At 43.8% G+C, this 17,267-nt stretch overlaps 1 protein-coding gene across 1 annotated transcript in view; it reads right to left on the bottom strand.

Moving 5' to 3' along the window:
- LOC124716794 overlaps positions 1-17,267 on the bottom strand; it is a 230,440-nt gene that overhangs the window by 175,920 nt on the left and 37,253 nt on the right. The window contains exon 3 of the mRNA XM_047243343.1: positions 1,740-1,970. Coding sequence (XP_047099299.1) covers positions 1,740-1,970 — 231 coding nt within the window. The remainder of the gene's footprint in view (positions 1-1,739; positions 1,971-17,267) is intronic.

Here is a 17,267-nt window from a genome sequence, read left to right as displayed (position 1 = left end):
CACGCCGGGTGATATGCCAGTACAGCAATGATGGATATACGCTTCCAATGTGTGTTTACTGCGATGTTGCCAAACATGGATGCGAACGTCATGATGCTGTAAACAGAACCTGGATTCATCCGAAAAAATGATGTTTTGCCATTCGTGCACCCAGGTTCGTCGTCGAGTACACCATCGCAGGCGCTCCTGTCTGTCATGCAGTGTCAAGGGTAACCGCAGCCACGGTCTCTGAGCTGATAGTCCGTGCTGCTGCAAAAGTCGTAGAATTGTTCATGCAGATGGTTGTGGTCTTGCAAACGTCCCCATCTGTTGACCCAGGGATCGAGACGTGGCTGCACAATCCGTTACAGCCATGCGGATAAGATGCCTGTCATGTCGACTGCTAGTGATACGAGGCTGTGGGGATCCAGCACGGCGTTCCGTATTACCCTGCTGAAGCCACCGATTCCATATTCTGCTAACAGTCATTGGATCTCGACCAACGCGAGCAGCAATGTCGCGATACGACAAACCGCAATCGCAATAGTCTACAGTCCGACCTTTATCAAAGTCGGAAACGTGATGGTACGCATTTCTCCTCCTTACACGAGGCATCACAACAACGTTTCACCAGGCAACGCCGGTCAACTGCTGTTTGTGTATGAGAAATCGGTTGGAAACTGTTGTGTACATAGTTCTGCGTAGTCAGCGCGTACACAACTTTCCCACAACAGGGCGCCCCGCTAAGCACAACAGCGCAGGTGCAGCGCTCGTCCGTCTCTGCGCTACGAGATGGCGCTGTCTTAGAGACGGACCAAATTCTGCTTCCGCTGATCCGCAAATTAATATGTAACGCAGCCAATGAGATTGCTGCTAACGTAGAACCTTTTCTCCTCGCGGATCACACTCGCGCAGTGATACATGAACGCGCGAGGTATTATAAAGAGTGTACAGACCTCCGATTAGTCAGTCTGCATTAGTCTGTATGAGTCTGCATTTGTCTGCACCAGTCTGTACCAGACTACATTAGTCTGTACCAGTCTATAGTCAAGTTTCAGTATGTGCCTAATAAGATTACCACATTCCTGTACATAGCCATGAAGATAAATGTATAGACACTTTGTCAAGTATCAGAGATATGTGAGAATAAGATTAACGTACCAAGACCAAAGGAACTTCAGATTGTCAATTGTAAACAGCACCCAGAATCACGTTACGTAATGTCTATGCTTTTTATTATTTTAATAGATGTGTGTGAAAATTAATCAAGTTCTGTTTAAAGTTGGTCACTGTCAATTTGCTACTCTAAGCGTGCAAGTGGCATTTCTATCGTCTGACCTAATGGCAGAAGATAAACACGCCACGATAAGACCACGAGACATATTGCTGACACTTAGTTAGAGCGACAAGTCAAATAATCTGATGGTGTGTGTACCGAAGGTCTTACAGTACACACACCACATAAACTTTCCTCATGTCAGCACTTTGTAGGTGTCGCCACCGGCGCCAACCTTGTGTGAATACTCTGAAAAGTTAATCATTTGCATATCACAGCATCTTCTTCCTGTTAGTTAAATTTCGCGTCTGTAGCATGTCATCTTCGTGGTGTAGCAATTTTAATGGCCAGTAGTGTATTAAAGTAGTGAATACCAAAAATGAATGTGGAAAGACGAAAATTGACAAATAGTCACCTCAAGACGAGCACAAACCCGAAAGTGGCCGTGTCCCGTAATAAATCGCCATCAGTCGTGACTACTGACCCTCGGCACATGACCGGCCCGCCGGAGTCCCCCTCGCACATGGACGCCTTCTTGGTCTTGGTGGTGCAGAAGGAGTTGTCGCCGATGGGGATGCCCATGGCCGAGGCGAGCTCCTGGCACGGCCCGTAGTCGCGCATCTCGAGCGCCACGTAGTGCAGCAGGTGCTGGCGGTCGCCCACCACCGCCTCGCCGAAGCCCGTCATGGTGCACGTCAGCTTGCCGCTGCCCCACCTGCGGCCCGCAAGCCAACGCCTCTACAAGCCGTCTTTCACGCCGCCCGCTGCCGTCGCAGTTTTACAAGCAATGTGGCAGACGTATAAGAACACATATTATGGAGGAATCGCCCAAAAATTGCGCCGAGCGAGGTGGCGCAGTGGTTAGACACTGGACTCGCGTTCGGGAGGACGAAGGTTCAATCCCGCGTCCGGCTATCCTGATTTAGGTTTTCCGTGATTTCCCTAAATCGCTCTAGGCAAATGCCGGGATGGTTCCTTTCAAAGGGCACGGCAAACTTCCTTCCCCGTCCTTCCCAATTCCGATGAGACCGATGACCTCGCTGTCTGGTCTCCTTCCCCAGAAACAACCAACCAACCAACCCAAAAATTGCACCGCAAATACTGCGGAAATGGAACTGCTGTTGATGTGCAGTTTACACAGGGTTTGGTAGTCAGGGAATTGTATTGTGAGCCATTAATCACATTATGATAACACTTAGAAACTGTCGTGATGACTGGGTGTTGTGTAAAGTCCTTAGGTTAGTTAGGTTTAAGTAGTTCTAAGTTCTAGGGGACGGATGACCATAGCTGTTAAGCCCCATAGTGCTCAGAGCCATTTGAACCATTTGAGCTTAGAAACTGTATTTTTTTGTGGAAAGATACACTATTTTTAAGGGGGGTAGGACGTCAAACGGGCCGACTTGGAGCAGGAGAGGCACCACAGGACATTTTAATTTACACTGTCTATACTTTTACAAATAAATTCATAAAACGTTGTTAGCATGACCAGGAAGGATTCACAATTCACACTCCTAGCAGAGGAAGTTCAAAAACATAACGAAATAAAATTTTGTTTACATGTGAAATTTCATCATGTTTTCACTTGGTATTGGCTGCATTTGTTGCTATAGGTACACTTTTCTTCATAAGTAAGAGAGATTCTTAGACGAATTTTGCACAGCATACAAACCATGGGTAGATCATATAACTAATGAGGAGGTATTGAATAGGATTGGGGAGAAGAAGAGTTTGTGGCACAACTTGACTAGAAGAAGGGATCGGTTGGTAGGACATGTTCTGAGGCATCAAGGGATCACCAATTTAGTATTGGAGGGCAGCGTGGAGGGTAAAGAGTAGCATGGAGAGCTGCATCAAACCAGTCTCACGACTGAAGACCACAACAACAACACAAACCATACTTACAGGTGTATGAAACTCTAGAATTTTCCAATTATGTTAAAAACTGTGGTAAAAATTGAGATAATTAACTATAAAATTCGAGTTTTCTCTAAACACGAAGTTTAAAACATAACAGCCCATCCATTTTTCCATAGATTAAATAAATTCCAGAATTTCATACACCTGTAAGTATGGTTTGTAAGCTGTGCAAAATTCATCGAAGAATCTCTCTTACTTATGAAGAAAAGTGTACCTATAGCAACAAATGCAGCCAACAGTAAGTGAAAAAAATCATGAAATTTCACATTTAAAAAATATTATTTTTTCGTGTTTTTGAACTTCCACTGCTATGAGTGTGAATCCTGAATCCTTCCTGGTCATGCTGACACAGTTTTATGAATTTATTTGTAAAAGTATAGACAGTGCAAATTAAAATGTCCTGTGGTGCCTCTCCTTCTCGAAGTCGGCCCGTTTGACGTCCTACCCCTCTTAAATGGAACAACGCCTATTGACATTGATGATGATGATGAAGTCCCATACTCCTTGACAGAGCATAGGGGACGATGCGGAAGACCCGCATCGCTGTACTAGCGGAGGTGGTTTGCTATTGCCTTCCTCCGACCGTAATGGGGATGAATGATAACGATGAAGATGACGCAAGAACACCCAGTCATCTCGAGGCAGGTGAAAAATCCCTGACCCCGCCCGAAATCGAACCCAGGACCCCGTGCTCGGGAAGCGAGAATGCTACTGCAAGACCACGAGCTGCGGACTTGTTGACATTAAAAAGCTAAAAGTAAGGTAGGTTAGGATGTCAGTCAGTTTGTAACAGCAGTCCAGTGCGAGTGTGTTTTGAAAACCTTCCACTGCGACACTTGTTGTGCCATTCAACCAGCGTAGTTGCTTGGTACGGTGTTATTGCAGTGTGCTTCTGTGTTCCTTGAGTGCGCTGCGACTTGCTGGTCAGTTAGTGTGTGACAGTCCAAGCAGTAGGTTGTGAGTGGACGATGGGATTCACCGATGCAAAAAAAAAAAGCTGACATGCTCATGGTGTACGGAAAGTCTAGAAAGATTGCAGTTCATTTTTATACAGTGTATGTGACAAGATATCCTAACAGACGTCAATCATCTTGGCAATGAACCTCTTCAACCAGTTACGTGAAAATGGTAGTGTAATACCTAGACAACGTAACAGAAGGAAAGAAGTGACGACAGAAGAGGAGGAAATTAATGTTCTTGCTGCTGTTGCAGTTGATCCGCACGTTAGCCCCTGTCTAATTCCATGAGGACGTGGCGTGAGTCAGGCAAGTCGTCTACGCATTCTCCATTGACATAGGTTCCATCCCTAACACCTCTCTCTCCATGATAGCTCCACGGAAACGATTATGAGAATCCTGATAATTTATGTATGTGAGCATTAAGACAGGATACTCCAGATATATCATATATCTTGTTTAGTGATGAAGCCACACTTACAAATCATGGCCAGGTAAGCCACTGAAACATTCACTAATGGTCTGTTGACAATCCCCATTGGCACAGCCAGGTGGAACGTCAGCGTCCATGGAGTGTAAATGCATGGTGTGGCATAATGAACAATGACCACATACTCCCATTTTTCATAGACTGCACACAAATATTGCAGCCTCCTAAAAGACCACCTTCCAGGGATGCTAGAAGACGCTGCTAGATAGATTATGAGGAACCTGTGGTGCCAACATAATGGCTGTCTACCGCATTGTGCACCAAGTACTACAGCACGTCTTCATGAATATTCTTTCCAGATCGTTAGATTGGATGCAGAGGACATGTACCTTGGCCAGCTCGTTCCCAGATTTGGCGCCTGTAGACTTTTTTCTGTGGGGAAAGCTGAAAGATGCTATCTATAAGACACATCAACCACACCCAAGGATATTCAACGACATATTACTACAGCCCGCTCAGAAATCTCCGCTGAAGTGTGTATTGCAGCAGCCGGTGCTATTTTCAACACAACCTGTGATGGTCTGTTATCTCGTTACAGGTCAGAATCCACACAACTACTGTATGCATTTGTGTTGTTCTTTAGAGTGTGTTACCTCTGGTATTACACAAGTGTCGGTGTAGGAATTTTTCAAAATACGGTATCTCGCAAACGACTCGCACTAGAATCCTGCAATAAACATCACTTACATTCTTTAACCCTACTTGTAGTTTGTTAATGTCAATAGGCATTGTTCCATTTAAAATGTGTACGTTTGCACAAAAAATGCACTTTTTATGTATTATTACAATCTATTGACTGGCTAACAATTCGAACCCATGACTACCAATTCATTCCGTGGAAACCACCATCAATAGCACCATCCATTTCCACGACATTTACGGTGAAAATTTTAGGTGATTTATCCTGTGTAACTAGGGGAAGACAGATATCGCCTGTAGGAAAATTAAAGGGACCTTTTTGAGACAAGAAAAACCGTTGTATGACTATCAAGAACTCTGGTGAAAAACCAGAACTAACAAAAGAGAAACATGAAACGTGGAAGGAATACACAGACAGGCTATACAACATAAATGAACTTGAAGGCAATATTATATAAACGAACCAGAACGAAGATAAGGTTGAGATAGGAGACATGATACTGCAAGAACAATTTGACAGACCACAGAGACTTAAGCTGCAACAAGTTATTACATAATTTTCAATGGATACATTGCAGAATTAGAGCAGTTTAGCTGATAATAAACATATTCTCCTATATGCGCACTGCTGTACGGTATCGGGGTCCCTATGAGGACAGGTACGCCTCAGGTGACGAATTATTTCTGGTGATATGATAACTTACACGCAATAGGATAGGTAGTGGGCATTTCTTATTACCTTGACCCTGAATATCAGGTTACACTGATAAGGGCATCGAGTGTCAGGTTACCCACTTGGGCTCCTTGGTGACCCACACCCTATCTGCTGAGGAACCTCTAGAGATTATTCAAGGTCACCCGGAGGAATCAACAGCCCTCCCCACCTCCCCCTGTCCACCCTAATTCTCTCGACCAATGAGGATCAAAACGCCCCTACTCCCCCTCTACATCATCATCTCTTATGATTGGGACAACTGAGGGGACGAATTCGCTCTACAGGTGAGCAGCATAGGGAGAGGTTGCAGGCTGTTTCTGCTGCTTGTTAACAACAAATTACGTCAACTCAACTCACTGAAGTTCTATTTGTTACTACCAATTTAATGTCATGTCATTTGACACCAGCAGGACCACACCCTGGCAGAGATGTAAGTACTCTCATCCTTCCAAAGTGTTACATATTTTCCACATTTATGGTGTTTTCCCCAATTGACGAACTTTTCACCCACATTAGTAAATTTTTCAGGGTTTTCCAGAATTTTACGTATTTTCTCCACACTTCTCATTTTTTATTCAATTGCACAACATCCACCCCCACTGTTACTGATGACACGTCGACATAATCATGCTCTCAGGTAATCACAACGCAGTATGTGACCAAATCAATTCCACTGCTATTGAAGCACCCCTGCCTAACTTCATATTTTATAACTGGAGCTGTATAACCTGGAGTTGAGCAGCATAAGGAGAGGTTGTAGACTGCGGGTGTTTGTAAATAACGAATCATGTTAGACATGCCACTTGAAATCTAGGCTATGGGTATTTCTTAATAATAACATAACATACAACCATTATATGCACCAGCATAGTCCCCCCACAGACACATAACTACACTACTGGCCATTAAAATTGCTACACCGAGAAGAAATGCAGATGATAAACGGGTATTCATTGGACAAATATATTATACTAGAACTGACATGTGATTACATTTTCACGCAATTTGGGTGCATAGATCATGAGAAATCAGTACCCAGAACAAACCTTGATACGCCTGGGCGTTGAGTCAAACAGAGCTTGGATGGCGTGTACAGGTACAGCTGCACATGCAGCTTCAACACGATACCACAGTTCTTCAAGAGTAGTGACTGGCGTATTGTGACGAGCCAGTTGCTCGGCCACCATTGACCACACATTTTAAATTGGTGAGAGATCTGAAGAATGTGCTGGCCAGGGCAGCAGTCGAACATTTTCTGTATCCAGTAAGGCCCGTAAAGGACCTGCAACACGCGGTCGTGCGTTATCCTGCTGAAATGTAGGGTTTCGCAGGGATCAAATGATGGGTAGAACAACGGGTTGTAACACACCTGAAATTTAACGTCCACTGTTCAAAGTACTGTCAATGCGAACAAGAGGTAACCGAGACGTGTAACCAATGGCACCCCATACCATGACGCCAGGTGATACGCCAGTATGGCGATGACGAATACACGCTTCCAATGTGCGTTCACCGCGATGTCGCCAAACACGGATGCGACCATCATGATGCTGTGAACAGAACCTGAATTCATCCGAAAAAATGACGTTTTGCCATTCGTGCACCCAGGTTCGTCGTCGAGTACACCATCACAGGCGCTCCTGTCTGTGATGCAGCGTCAAGGGTAACCGCAGCCATGGTCTCCGAGCTGATAGTCCATGCTGCTGCAAACGTCGTCCAACTGTTCGTGCAGATGGTTGTGGTCTTGCATACGTCCTCATCTATTGACTCAGGGATCGAGACGTGGCTGCACCATCCGTTACAGCCATGTGGATAAGATGCCTGTCATCTCGACTGCTAGTAATACGAGGCCGTTGGGATCCAGCACGGCGTTCCGTATTACCCTCCTGAACCCACCGATTCCATATTCTGATAACAGTCATTGGATTTCGACCAACGCGAGCAGCAATGTCGCGATACGATAAACCGCAATCGCGATGGGCTACAATCTGACCTTTATCAAAGTCGGTAACGTGATGGTACGCATTTCTCCTCCTCACACGAGGCATCACATAAACGTTTCACCAGGCAACGCCGGTCAACCGCTGTTTGTGTATGAGAAATCGGTTGAAAACTATCCTGATGTCAGCACGTTGTAGGTGTCGCCACCGGCGCCAACCTTGTGTGAATGCTCTGAAAAGCTAATCATTTGCATATCACAGCATCTTCTTCCTGTCGGTTAAATTTCGAGTCTGTAGCACGTCATCTTCGTGGTGTAGCAATTTTAATGGCCAGTAGTGTAAGTACTTTCATTTTCCTAAATTTTATGTACTTTCCATATTTTCAAAAACTGTGTTCATGCTCGCAATTATGTTAATTCCAGCAAACTGCTCTCAACATCATGTCAACATTGTGTCGCACTGCGTCAAGAGGTCACGTCACCTCAATGTGTTGTGTCATGTTGTGTTGTAGATTCACATTGCGTCTCTGATCACATTGTGTGACATTGACTTCATGATGCTCTCAGCCAAGACCGTTGCAGCATTGTTCTGATTTATTCATCATTTCTAACCCACTACTCCATTATTAGTATGTGCGTGACGTAATAGTGAACGTTTTAGAAACTAACACATTACTAGAAATTATGATTTCTCAGCAAACACTATGAGCACTATCGATTTCTAACCAAAAATAATGTATAAGAAATACCACACCCTGATGGATAAACCGATGGGAAGACACGATCACATTACTAGAACGTGTAACATCAAGTAAAACTCTGATGCCTTGAATCAAAGCTACCTAGAGATAGAGCTGACCAGTAACTGAAACCACCCCTGCGAAAACCATGTCGCCTGCTGGGTAGACCCCACCTCGGAGTCTGCCATGTGGGGGTACAACCACAAACACCGATGCTAGGAGTATGAATGTGGGCACACTTTAACCCAAACCAGCAACTGCTGAGAAAGTTGCTTTATAAAGGGTGTAATCATCTCCAGCCTTGTTCCTGACTCTGCTGCTATATCACTTCTGACTGAGGGATCGCGCACGTGTGGTAACAATGACAAACAGATCCCAACACGTTGCTACAAGTACACACGTACATTATGCATTCGCTGTATAATGCCTGTATGGTATGGAGCGCCACCAGCACTCATAGCCATCAGAGAATCCCATGTCACAAACAAGAGAGTACCGCAAGTCTGCCCAACACTACACCAAACCCAGGGGCGTAGAGAAATTTGCGTTATTTCAACAATATGTATCTGTAATCGTCTCCAACACAACTGATATAGTGGCTGGTTCAAATGGCGTTCAATCATTCAGGGAGGGAGCTCCCAGTAACAGGAAGCCAGTCATAACTCGCTGATACCTTAGCAGGCAAACATTGCGTACAGCTTAACCGCAAAACATTGCCAGTCCCCCCCTCTCTCTGCATCAATAAGAAACATACTTCCCTCCTCCTTGGCGTCGTAGTGGAAAGGGACCGAGTGTAAGCAGGTTGAGCGGCTGCCGCCGGTCGTCCTATAAAGCGGTGGCAGAGGGCGCTCATGGTACAGAGCATGGCTCAGCGGGTGCTCTCCATTAGGTCCAGCGGGTGCTGTCCATTAGGTCCGCCAGATCCCGCACAACGTACAATTCTGTTGCTACAATATCCACTGGCGTGGTATCAACACATAATACCACATGTACGTTGAAGCAGAATTTGCTGCTTTTAATGGAACATACGAGGTGCATTCAAGTTCTAAGGCCTCCGATTTTTTTTCTAATTAACTACTCACCCGAAATCGATGAAACTGGCGTTACTTCTCGACGTAATCGCCCTACAGACGTACACATTTTTCACAACGCTGACGCCATGATTCCATGGCAGCGGCGAAGGCTTCTTTAGGAGTCTGTTTTGACCACTGGAAAATCGCTGAGGCAATAGCAGCACGGCTGGTGAATGTGCGGCCACGGAGAGTGTCTTTCATTGTTGGAAAAAGCCAAAAGTCACTAGGAGCCAGGTCAGGTGAGTAGGGAGCATGAGGAATCACTTCAAAGTTATTATCACGAATAAACTGCTGCGTAACGTTAGCTCGATGTGCGGGTGCGTTGTCTTGGTGAAATAGCACATGCACAGCCCTTCCTGGACGTTTTTGTTGCAGTGCAGGAAGGAATTTGTTCTTCAAAACATTTTCGTAGGATGCACCTGTTACCGTAGTGCCCTTTGGAACGTAATGGGTAAGGATTACGCCCTCGCTGTCCCAGAACATGGACACCATCATTTTTTCAGCACTGGCGGTTACCCGAAATTTTTTTGGTGGCGGTGAATCTGTGTGCTTCCATTGAGCTGACTGGCGCTTTGTTTCTGGATTGAAAACTGGCATCCACGTCTCATCCATTGTCACAATCGACGAAAAGAAAGTCCCATTCATGCTGTCGTTGCGCGTCAACATTGCTTGGCAACATGTGGTCGTCCGTCAGCATTCGTGGCACCCACTTGGATGACACTTTTCGCATTTTCAGGTCGTCATGCAGGATTGTGTCCACAGAACCCACACAAATGCCAGCTCTGGAGGCGATCTGTTCAACAGTCATTCGACGATCCCCCAAAACAATTCTCTCCACTTTCTCGATCGTGTCGTCAGATCGGCTTGTGCGAGCCCGAGGTTGTTTCGGTTTGTTGTCACACGATGTTCTGCCTTCATTAAACTGTCGCACCCACTAACGCACTTTCGACACATCCATAACTCCATCACCACATGTCTCCTTCAACTGTCGATGAATTTCAATTGGTTTCACACCACACAAATTCAGAAAACGAATGATTGCACGCTGTTCAAGTAAGGAAAACGTCGCCATTTTAAGTATTTAAAACAGTTCTCATTCTCGCTGCTGGCGGTAAAATTCCATCTGCCGTACGGTGCTGCCATCTCTCGGATTATTGACAATGAACGTGGCCTCATTTTAAAACAATGCGCATGTTTCTATCTCTTTCCAGTCCGGAGAAAAAAATCGGAGGCCTTAGAACTTGAATGCACCTCGTAGTTTGCAAACAAACAAAAAACGTCATAAAATATCTGTGCTCTATTTGAAACAAAAATTCCTTGAGATTCATGACACAGTTATTGCTCATTGTGTAATAACGAGATCATTAGTAAAGATTTGGTATTTGAATCAAAAAGCTAAGTTGGACATCATGAAGAAATTGCCACAAGAAGGAAGTAGCTAGGGATTGCATCTGCATCTGATAAACGGCGACGGAAATCTGGAACAGGCTACAATGCTATCTGCTTCTTCATCAGATGAGTGACTTTTTCTTCATCTTCACTATGGTTAACTTAGCCCCGGGCGTAATCATCTGTCATGCCACTTGATCTCATTTGCCCAACTTGTTATTGAATCCCACCAAAAGTAAAATAAACCAGTAACACGTCACATCATCTGTGATGCAACGCATTTTCCATATAACCATGCTACTGTGCTGTGATATGCATCCTCGTTGTGACATCAGGGGGCTCCAGCCAATAGCAAGCGATTTTGCAGTCACCATCTTTAAAAATGTAGTTTCCGATTATTCCCGTTCAGGAGAGCATGTGATCCTTACCCAAACACAGTTTTATTTCATTTTCTACTTTTATTTTTTTTCCCAATACCTTTTCATCTCTTTCTTTCTTTCCTCTGTCCATTTTCCTTGTTGTTTCTTTTCTTGAGACTTGTTAAATTTGTTTGTTTTTGATTTTATTTTCGAATTGTTTTCTATCCTTAATTTTTCTTTTGAGAATTTCAATTGTATCAAGTCTTTTTATGATTATTTTATCCAAGAGATCTCCGATTTAGTTGCATTAACGATATTAAACTTCCTTGTGGACTAACACCCAGTGTAGTGATGAGGCTTTTGTGCCTCAGTCATCAATTCAGCTATGCTCTCGGTGGGTGTGCGTATGCCATATTGGTCAGTAAGCGAGAGATCAGACAAAGAGTAGTCTCTTAGAGGGCTCCCTTCTTGGGACTATATGGGCAGCAACCACACAGGCTCTTAGCCAAGTCTGACACTTCTTCCACTTACTAGTGAGTAACTTGTTCTCTTTCCTATTAGCCTCTCTCGCCCAACTCTTACTTTTTTCTACCCTGACAGTGTGAGGTTGCGAATCCAAGGCTGTCTTTCATTAGCAGTCTCTAGTCTTATCTTCGCCCTGAAAGGCCAGGAACTCTGGCAAATGATCCTTGAGGGAGGAATGTGGTCTCTCAGTGCAGAAAATGCTACAGAAATTCATAACGATGGAAGGCAGAAGCTTCGTTATTATTGCACATTGGAACCAGTCTAGATATTGGTTATTATGCTAGTATGACACAAATTTGAGAGCGTAGCCATAGTGTCATAAGCGATGTGAAAACAGCGCGAGGAAATCCATGGGAAACCACCTCATATGCATTCCCAGGAAAATTTCTAGCACGACTGGAAAATTTGAATACAAGCACGCAGTTCCGGGCAATCCTTCAGTGGCTGGGGCAGTCTCGAAAAGGACGGCCACTCTGAACATCGAGAATTGGAAAGACTCAAAGTTGAGATCCTCAGAATCAGTGAGACATGCCGGCCTAATTCTGGAAAATTTAAACTTGATGGTTATCAGGTATATTATGTAGGCAACAGTGAACTACACCATTTCAATTGAGTGGGTTTCATAGTACACTCAGTTATCGATGGAACCGTCAAGAAATTTGTATCTTTGTCTGATGGGTCATTTTCTTACAGTTCAAAACAAAACCCATTCTGCTGAATACTATCTAGCTGCATGCCCAGCTTGTGACACATCAAGTGATGACATCTAAACTTTTTACACCCAGGTCAAACAACCCTGTCTGTCACCAAACTAACTGAGATCACCACAGCAATGGGCAGTTTCAATGCCAAGGTAGCCCATAGTCGGGAAACTGATATAATAGATAATTTTAATTTAGGGACTGGCAATAACTGAGATGATCAGCTGGTTCAGCTACCCCAAGAGGAGAAGTTAATAACAGAAAGCACTCATTCTGAGCTGCCGCCACATCATCTCTACACACATGGACCACAAATGTTGACAAAGTACCAATAAACGAGTCAGTAATTCCATAAGTGTGAAGACATACACTGGTGCGGTTATTAACGCCGATAAAAATCTTTTGGAACCTGCAATGAGTACGAAAATGAAAAATAACACCCAGCCCAAAGAACCAGTCAAAATGCAATCCTCGAACTCCGATGAGGAACAGTCGTAGCGACATAGACAGGTCACGCAATTTCGAATCGGCCAGCGCGCTATTTCCACTCCACAGAAACATTCTGCCTGTGGTAGCTGTTCAGGATGGAAAAAGAACTGTGAGAATCATGGCTGCAATACAAAGAACAAACCCTGAAGATCTTTATTGAAAAGGATGGGGATTCTTCCTCTTACACGTATTTACATCTTTGAAAGTGTAATCATTACTATGAAATATACAATAACAAATTCAAGTGCCCTCCTCAAAAATGAAAATCTGCATCATCACAACACGAGACAGAAAACTAACGTTCACATGTCCCAAATAAAAACTAGTTCATGCCAAAATGGAACATCGCACCACGGTAAAACTAATCACAATAAATTGCAAAAAGAAATTAAAGTAATAAACGATATGAAAAAATTTAAAGCATATCTCTTATAGCCTTGCTTCTGTCCTCCAAAATCTTTGAAAACCTAAGAAAGTTAATGTTAAGTGTATAAGCCACACCTTTTATCACTTAGAAAATCATTGTGTAAATATGACTATCAGTTTGTAGCATGTATAGACTCTACTCATAAATATTAGTTTATTCATATTTTCGATTCTAATTTTATGGCCACACTGGTTTAATTTTAAGTCAGAATGAAAAACTGTATTCATTAATACATTGAAAACATCATGTAAACATAAGATATATTTGCATTGACTTGTCCAAAATCTGATGTTCTGTATGATACATGTAAGATTTACCGGACCAAATAAACACGATTACAGATGCAAAACAGTTCAGCCCGCATTGTGCACAACTTTAGATTACATCCTATCAAACAAAAATATAAATAACGACGAAGACACGTGGAACCGTGTCATATCTATAGTGAACAAAGTGAACCAAGGAAAACTAGAGGACACAGAGAGTAACAAACGCAAACCTCGGATGACAGATGAAATTCTTCAACCAATCGATCCTTCAGAAGTAAAGACGCGGTAATGGACAGATAACCGCAGAGTAACGCCGTCGGTAATTCTGAGCAATACTAAGAGAGAAGCAGTTCCGTTGCAGTCGTGTCCCGCCAAACAGACAGGCGCTGGGGTGCCGGTGGGTAGTTTTGGAAGCGAGGCTGTTTGTACACTGCAAGGCGTTTGGGTCCAGCCGCGCAGTCATAGCGACACTGAAGAAGGCCTACACGACTACGAACGGGCGGTTGCAGTATTTCCACTCCACTGAAACTCGAGGGTGCTGATCTGTACGTGCCTCGAACAACGTATCAGCACAAGCGTGTTATTAATCACAAAAAATACCCTCTGATACTAGTACAGTTATGCGTAGGCTAGATCTACATGGCTACTCTGCAAATCACATTTAAGTGCCTGATAGAGGGTTCGTCGAACGACCCTCACAGTAATTCTGTATTATGCTACTCTCGAAGGCGCGCGGAAAAAACTAACACCTATATCTTTCCGTGCGATCTCCGGCTTCCCTTATTTTATTACGATGATCGTTTTCCCCTGTCTAGGTCGGCATCAATAAAATATTTCCGCATTCGGAAGAGAAATTTCGTGAGAAGATTCCGCCGCAACGAAAAATGCCTTGTTTTAATGACGTCCACCCCAAATCCTCCCTCTCGCCCATTTCTCGATAATACAAAACGAGCTGACCTTTGAATTTTCTCCATTTACTCCGTTAATCCCATCTGGTACGGACCCCACACCGCGCAGCAGTACTCCAGAACAGGGCACACGAGCGTAGTGCAAGCAGTCTCTTTTGTAGACCTGTTACATTTTCTAAATGCTCTGGCAATAAAACGCAGTCTTTGGTTTTGCTTTAGCCACAACATTTTCTGTGTGATCGTTCCAATTTAATTTATTGTAATTGTAATCCCCAAAAATTCAGCTGAGTTTACAGCCTTTAGATTTGTATGATTTACCGTGTAACTGAAATTTAGGTGATTCTTTTTATTTTCATGTGGATGACTTCACACTTTTCATGATTCAGAGTGAACTGCCACTTTTCGCACTTTATAGATACGTTGTCTAAATTATTCTGCAAATCGTTTTGATCATCTGATGAATTTACATGACGATAAATGACAGCATCATCTGCAAACAATCTAAGAGGACTGCTCAGATTATCTCCTAAATCGTTTAGGTAGATAAGGAACCGCAAAGGGCCTGTAACATTCCCTTGGGGAACGCCAGAAATCGCATCTGTTTTACTAGATAGTTAGTACGAGCTGTGAGCTCCATGGCAGGAAATCACGAATCCAGATACATAACTGGCACGATATTTCACAAGCACACAACTTGGTTACAAGCAGTTTCTGAGGATACCGTCAAAAGCCTTCCGAAAATCTAGAAATACGGAATAATTTTGAAATCCCTTGTCGATAGCACTCAAGACCTCGTGTGAGGAAAGCGTTAGATGTGTTTGACAAGAACGATGTTTTCTAAATCCGTGTTGACTGTGTGTCAACGGACCGTTCTTTTCGAGGTCATTCATAATGTTGGAATACAATACACGAGGGGCGTTTGAAAAGTCCGTCCAAAAATAAAAACTACTTACGTGTTTGGGTAAACCTTTTTTGTTTTTCGACATAGTTCCCTTTTAGACTTATATACTTCGTCCAGCGCTTTTCTAATTTGTTGTTTCCTTCCGAATAATAGGAACTGTCTAAGTCTACAAAATAGCTATTAATTGCTGCAATCACCTCCTCGTTTGAATAAAATCTTTGTCCCGCCAGCCATTTCCTCAAATTGAGGAACAAATAGTAGTCGGAGGGAGAAAAGTCTGGAGAACAGGGGGGATGTGAAACGAGTTGAAATCCTATTTTCATTAATTTTGCGACCACAACTGCTGAGGAGTGTGCTGGTGCATTGTCGTGATGGAAAAGGACTTTTTTGCGGTCCAATCGCCGGCGTTTTTCTTGCAGCTCGGTTTTCAAACCGTTCAATAACGATGAATAATATTCACTTGTAATAGTTTTACGCTTTTCCAGGTTGTCGAAGAGGATTATCCCTTGCGAATCCCAAAAGACAGCCGCCATAACCTTTCCGGCCGAAGGAATGGCCTTCGCCTTTTTTGGTGCAGATTCGCCCTTGGTAACCCACTGTTCAGATTGTTCTTCGGTCACAGGAGTATAGTAATGAATCCATGTTTCATCCACGGTGACGAAACGACGCTTAAAGTCCTGCGGATTCTTGCTGAATAGCTGCAAACCATCCCTGCAGCACTTCACACGATTCCGTTTTTGGTCAAGCGTGAGCAATCGCGCAACCCATCTTGCGGATAGCTCTCTCATGTCCAAATGTTTATGCAAAATATTATGTACCCGTTCATTCGAGATGCCCACAGAACTAGCAATCTCCCGCGCCTTAACTCTTCTGTCATCCGTCACCACATAATGGATTTATCAATGATTTCTGGAGTCGTAACCTCCACAGGGCGTCCAGAACGTTCAGCATCATATGGCCACTCCGAAAATTTTGAAACCACTTATAAACTGTTCTAATCGAAGGTGCAGAGTCGCCGTAATGTTTATCAAGCTTCTCTTTAGTCTCCTGAGGCGTTTTACCTTTCATAAAGTAATGTTTAATCACCACACGAAATTCTTTTTCGTCCTTTTCCTGACAATCACCTGACTTCCTTGATTCACACGAATGCCAAACACAAAGAAATAGACCAATATGGGTGAAACTTGGTGTGAGTTCTTTCCAAAGATGCTATTAACTAAACATGACCTCGTTACACACCGGTGGTGCCATCTTTCGGACTTTGCACGGACTTTTCAAACGCTCGTCGTATAATAGTTCGTTGTGTCACTGTGGTGCCGACTGCTGCTCAGATTGTTTCTGCATATACGGTACATTGTGCCACAGCCAAACGCCTGACATGGTCTTAGGCGGCCAGTGTGGCCGAGAGTTTGTAGGCGCTACATTCTGGAACCGCGCGACAGCTCTGGTCGCAGGTACGATTCCTGCTTCGGGCATGGATGTGTGTGATGTCCTTAGGTTGGTTAGGTTTATGTAGTTCTAAGTTCTAGGAGACTAATGACCTCAGATGTTAAGTCCCATAGAGCTCAGAGCCAT

This window comes from Schistocerca piceifrons, chromosome 9 (assembly GCF_021461385.2).
Source record: "Schistocerca piceifrons isolate TAMUIC-IGC-003096 chromosome 9, iqSchPice1.1, whole genome shotgun sequence".
NCBI lineage: Eukaryota > Metazoa > Arthropoda > Insecta > Orthoptera > Acrididae > Schistocerca > Schistocerca piceifrons.
Note: the sequence above shows the minus strand (reverse complement) of the source record. Positions and strands in the feature narration are given on the sequence as shown.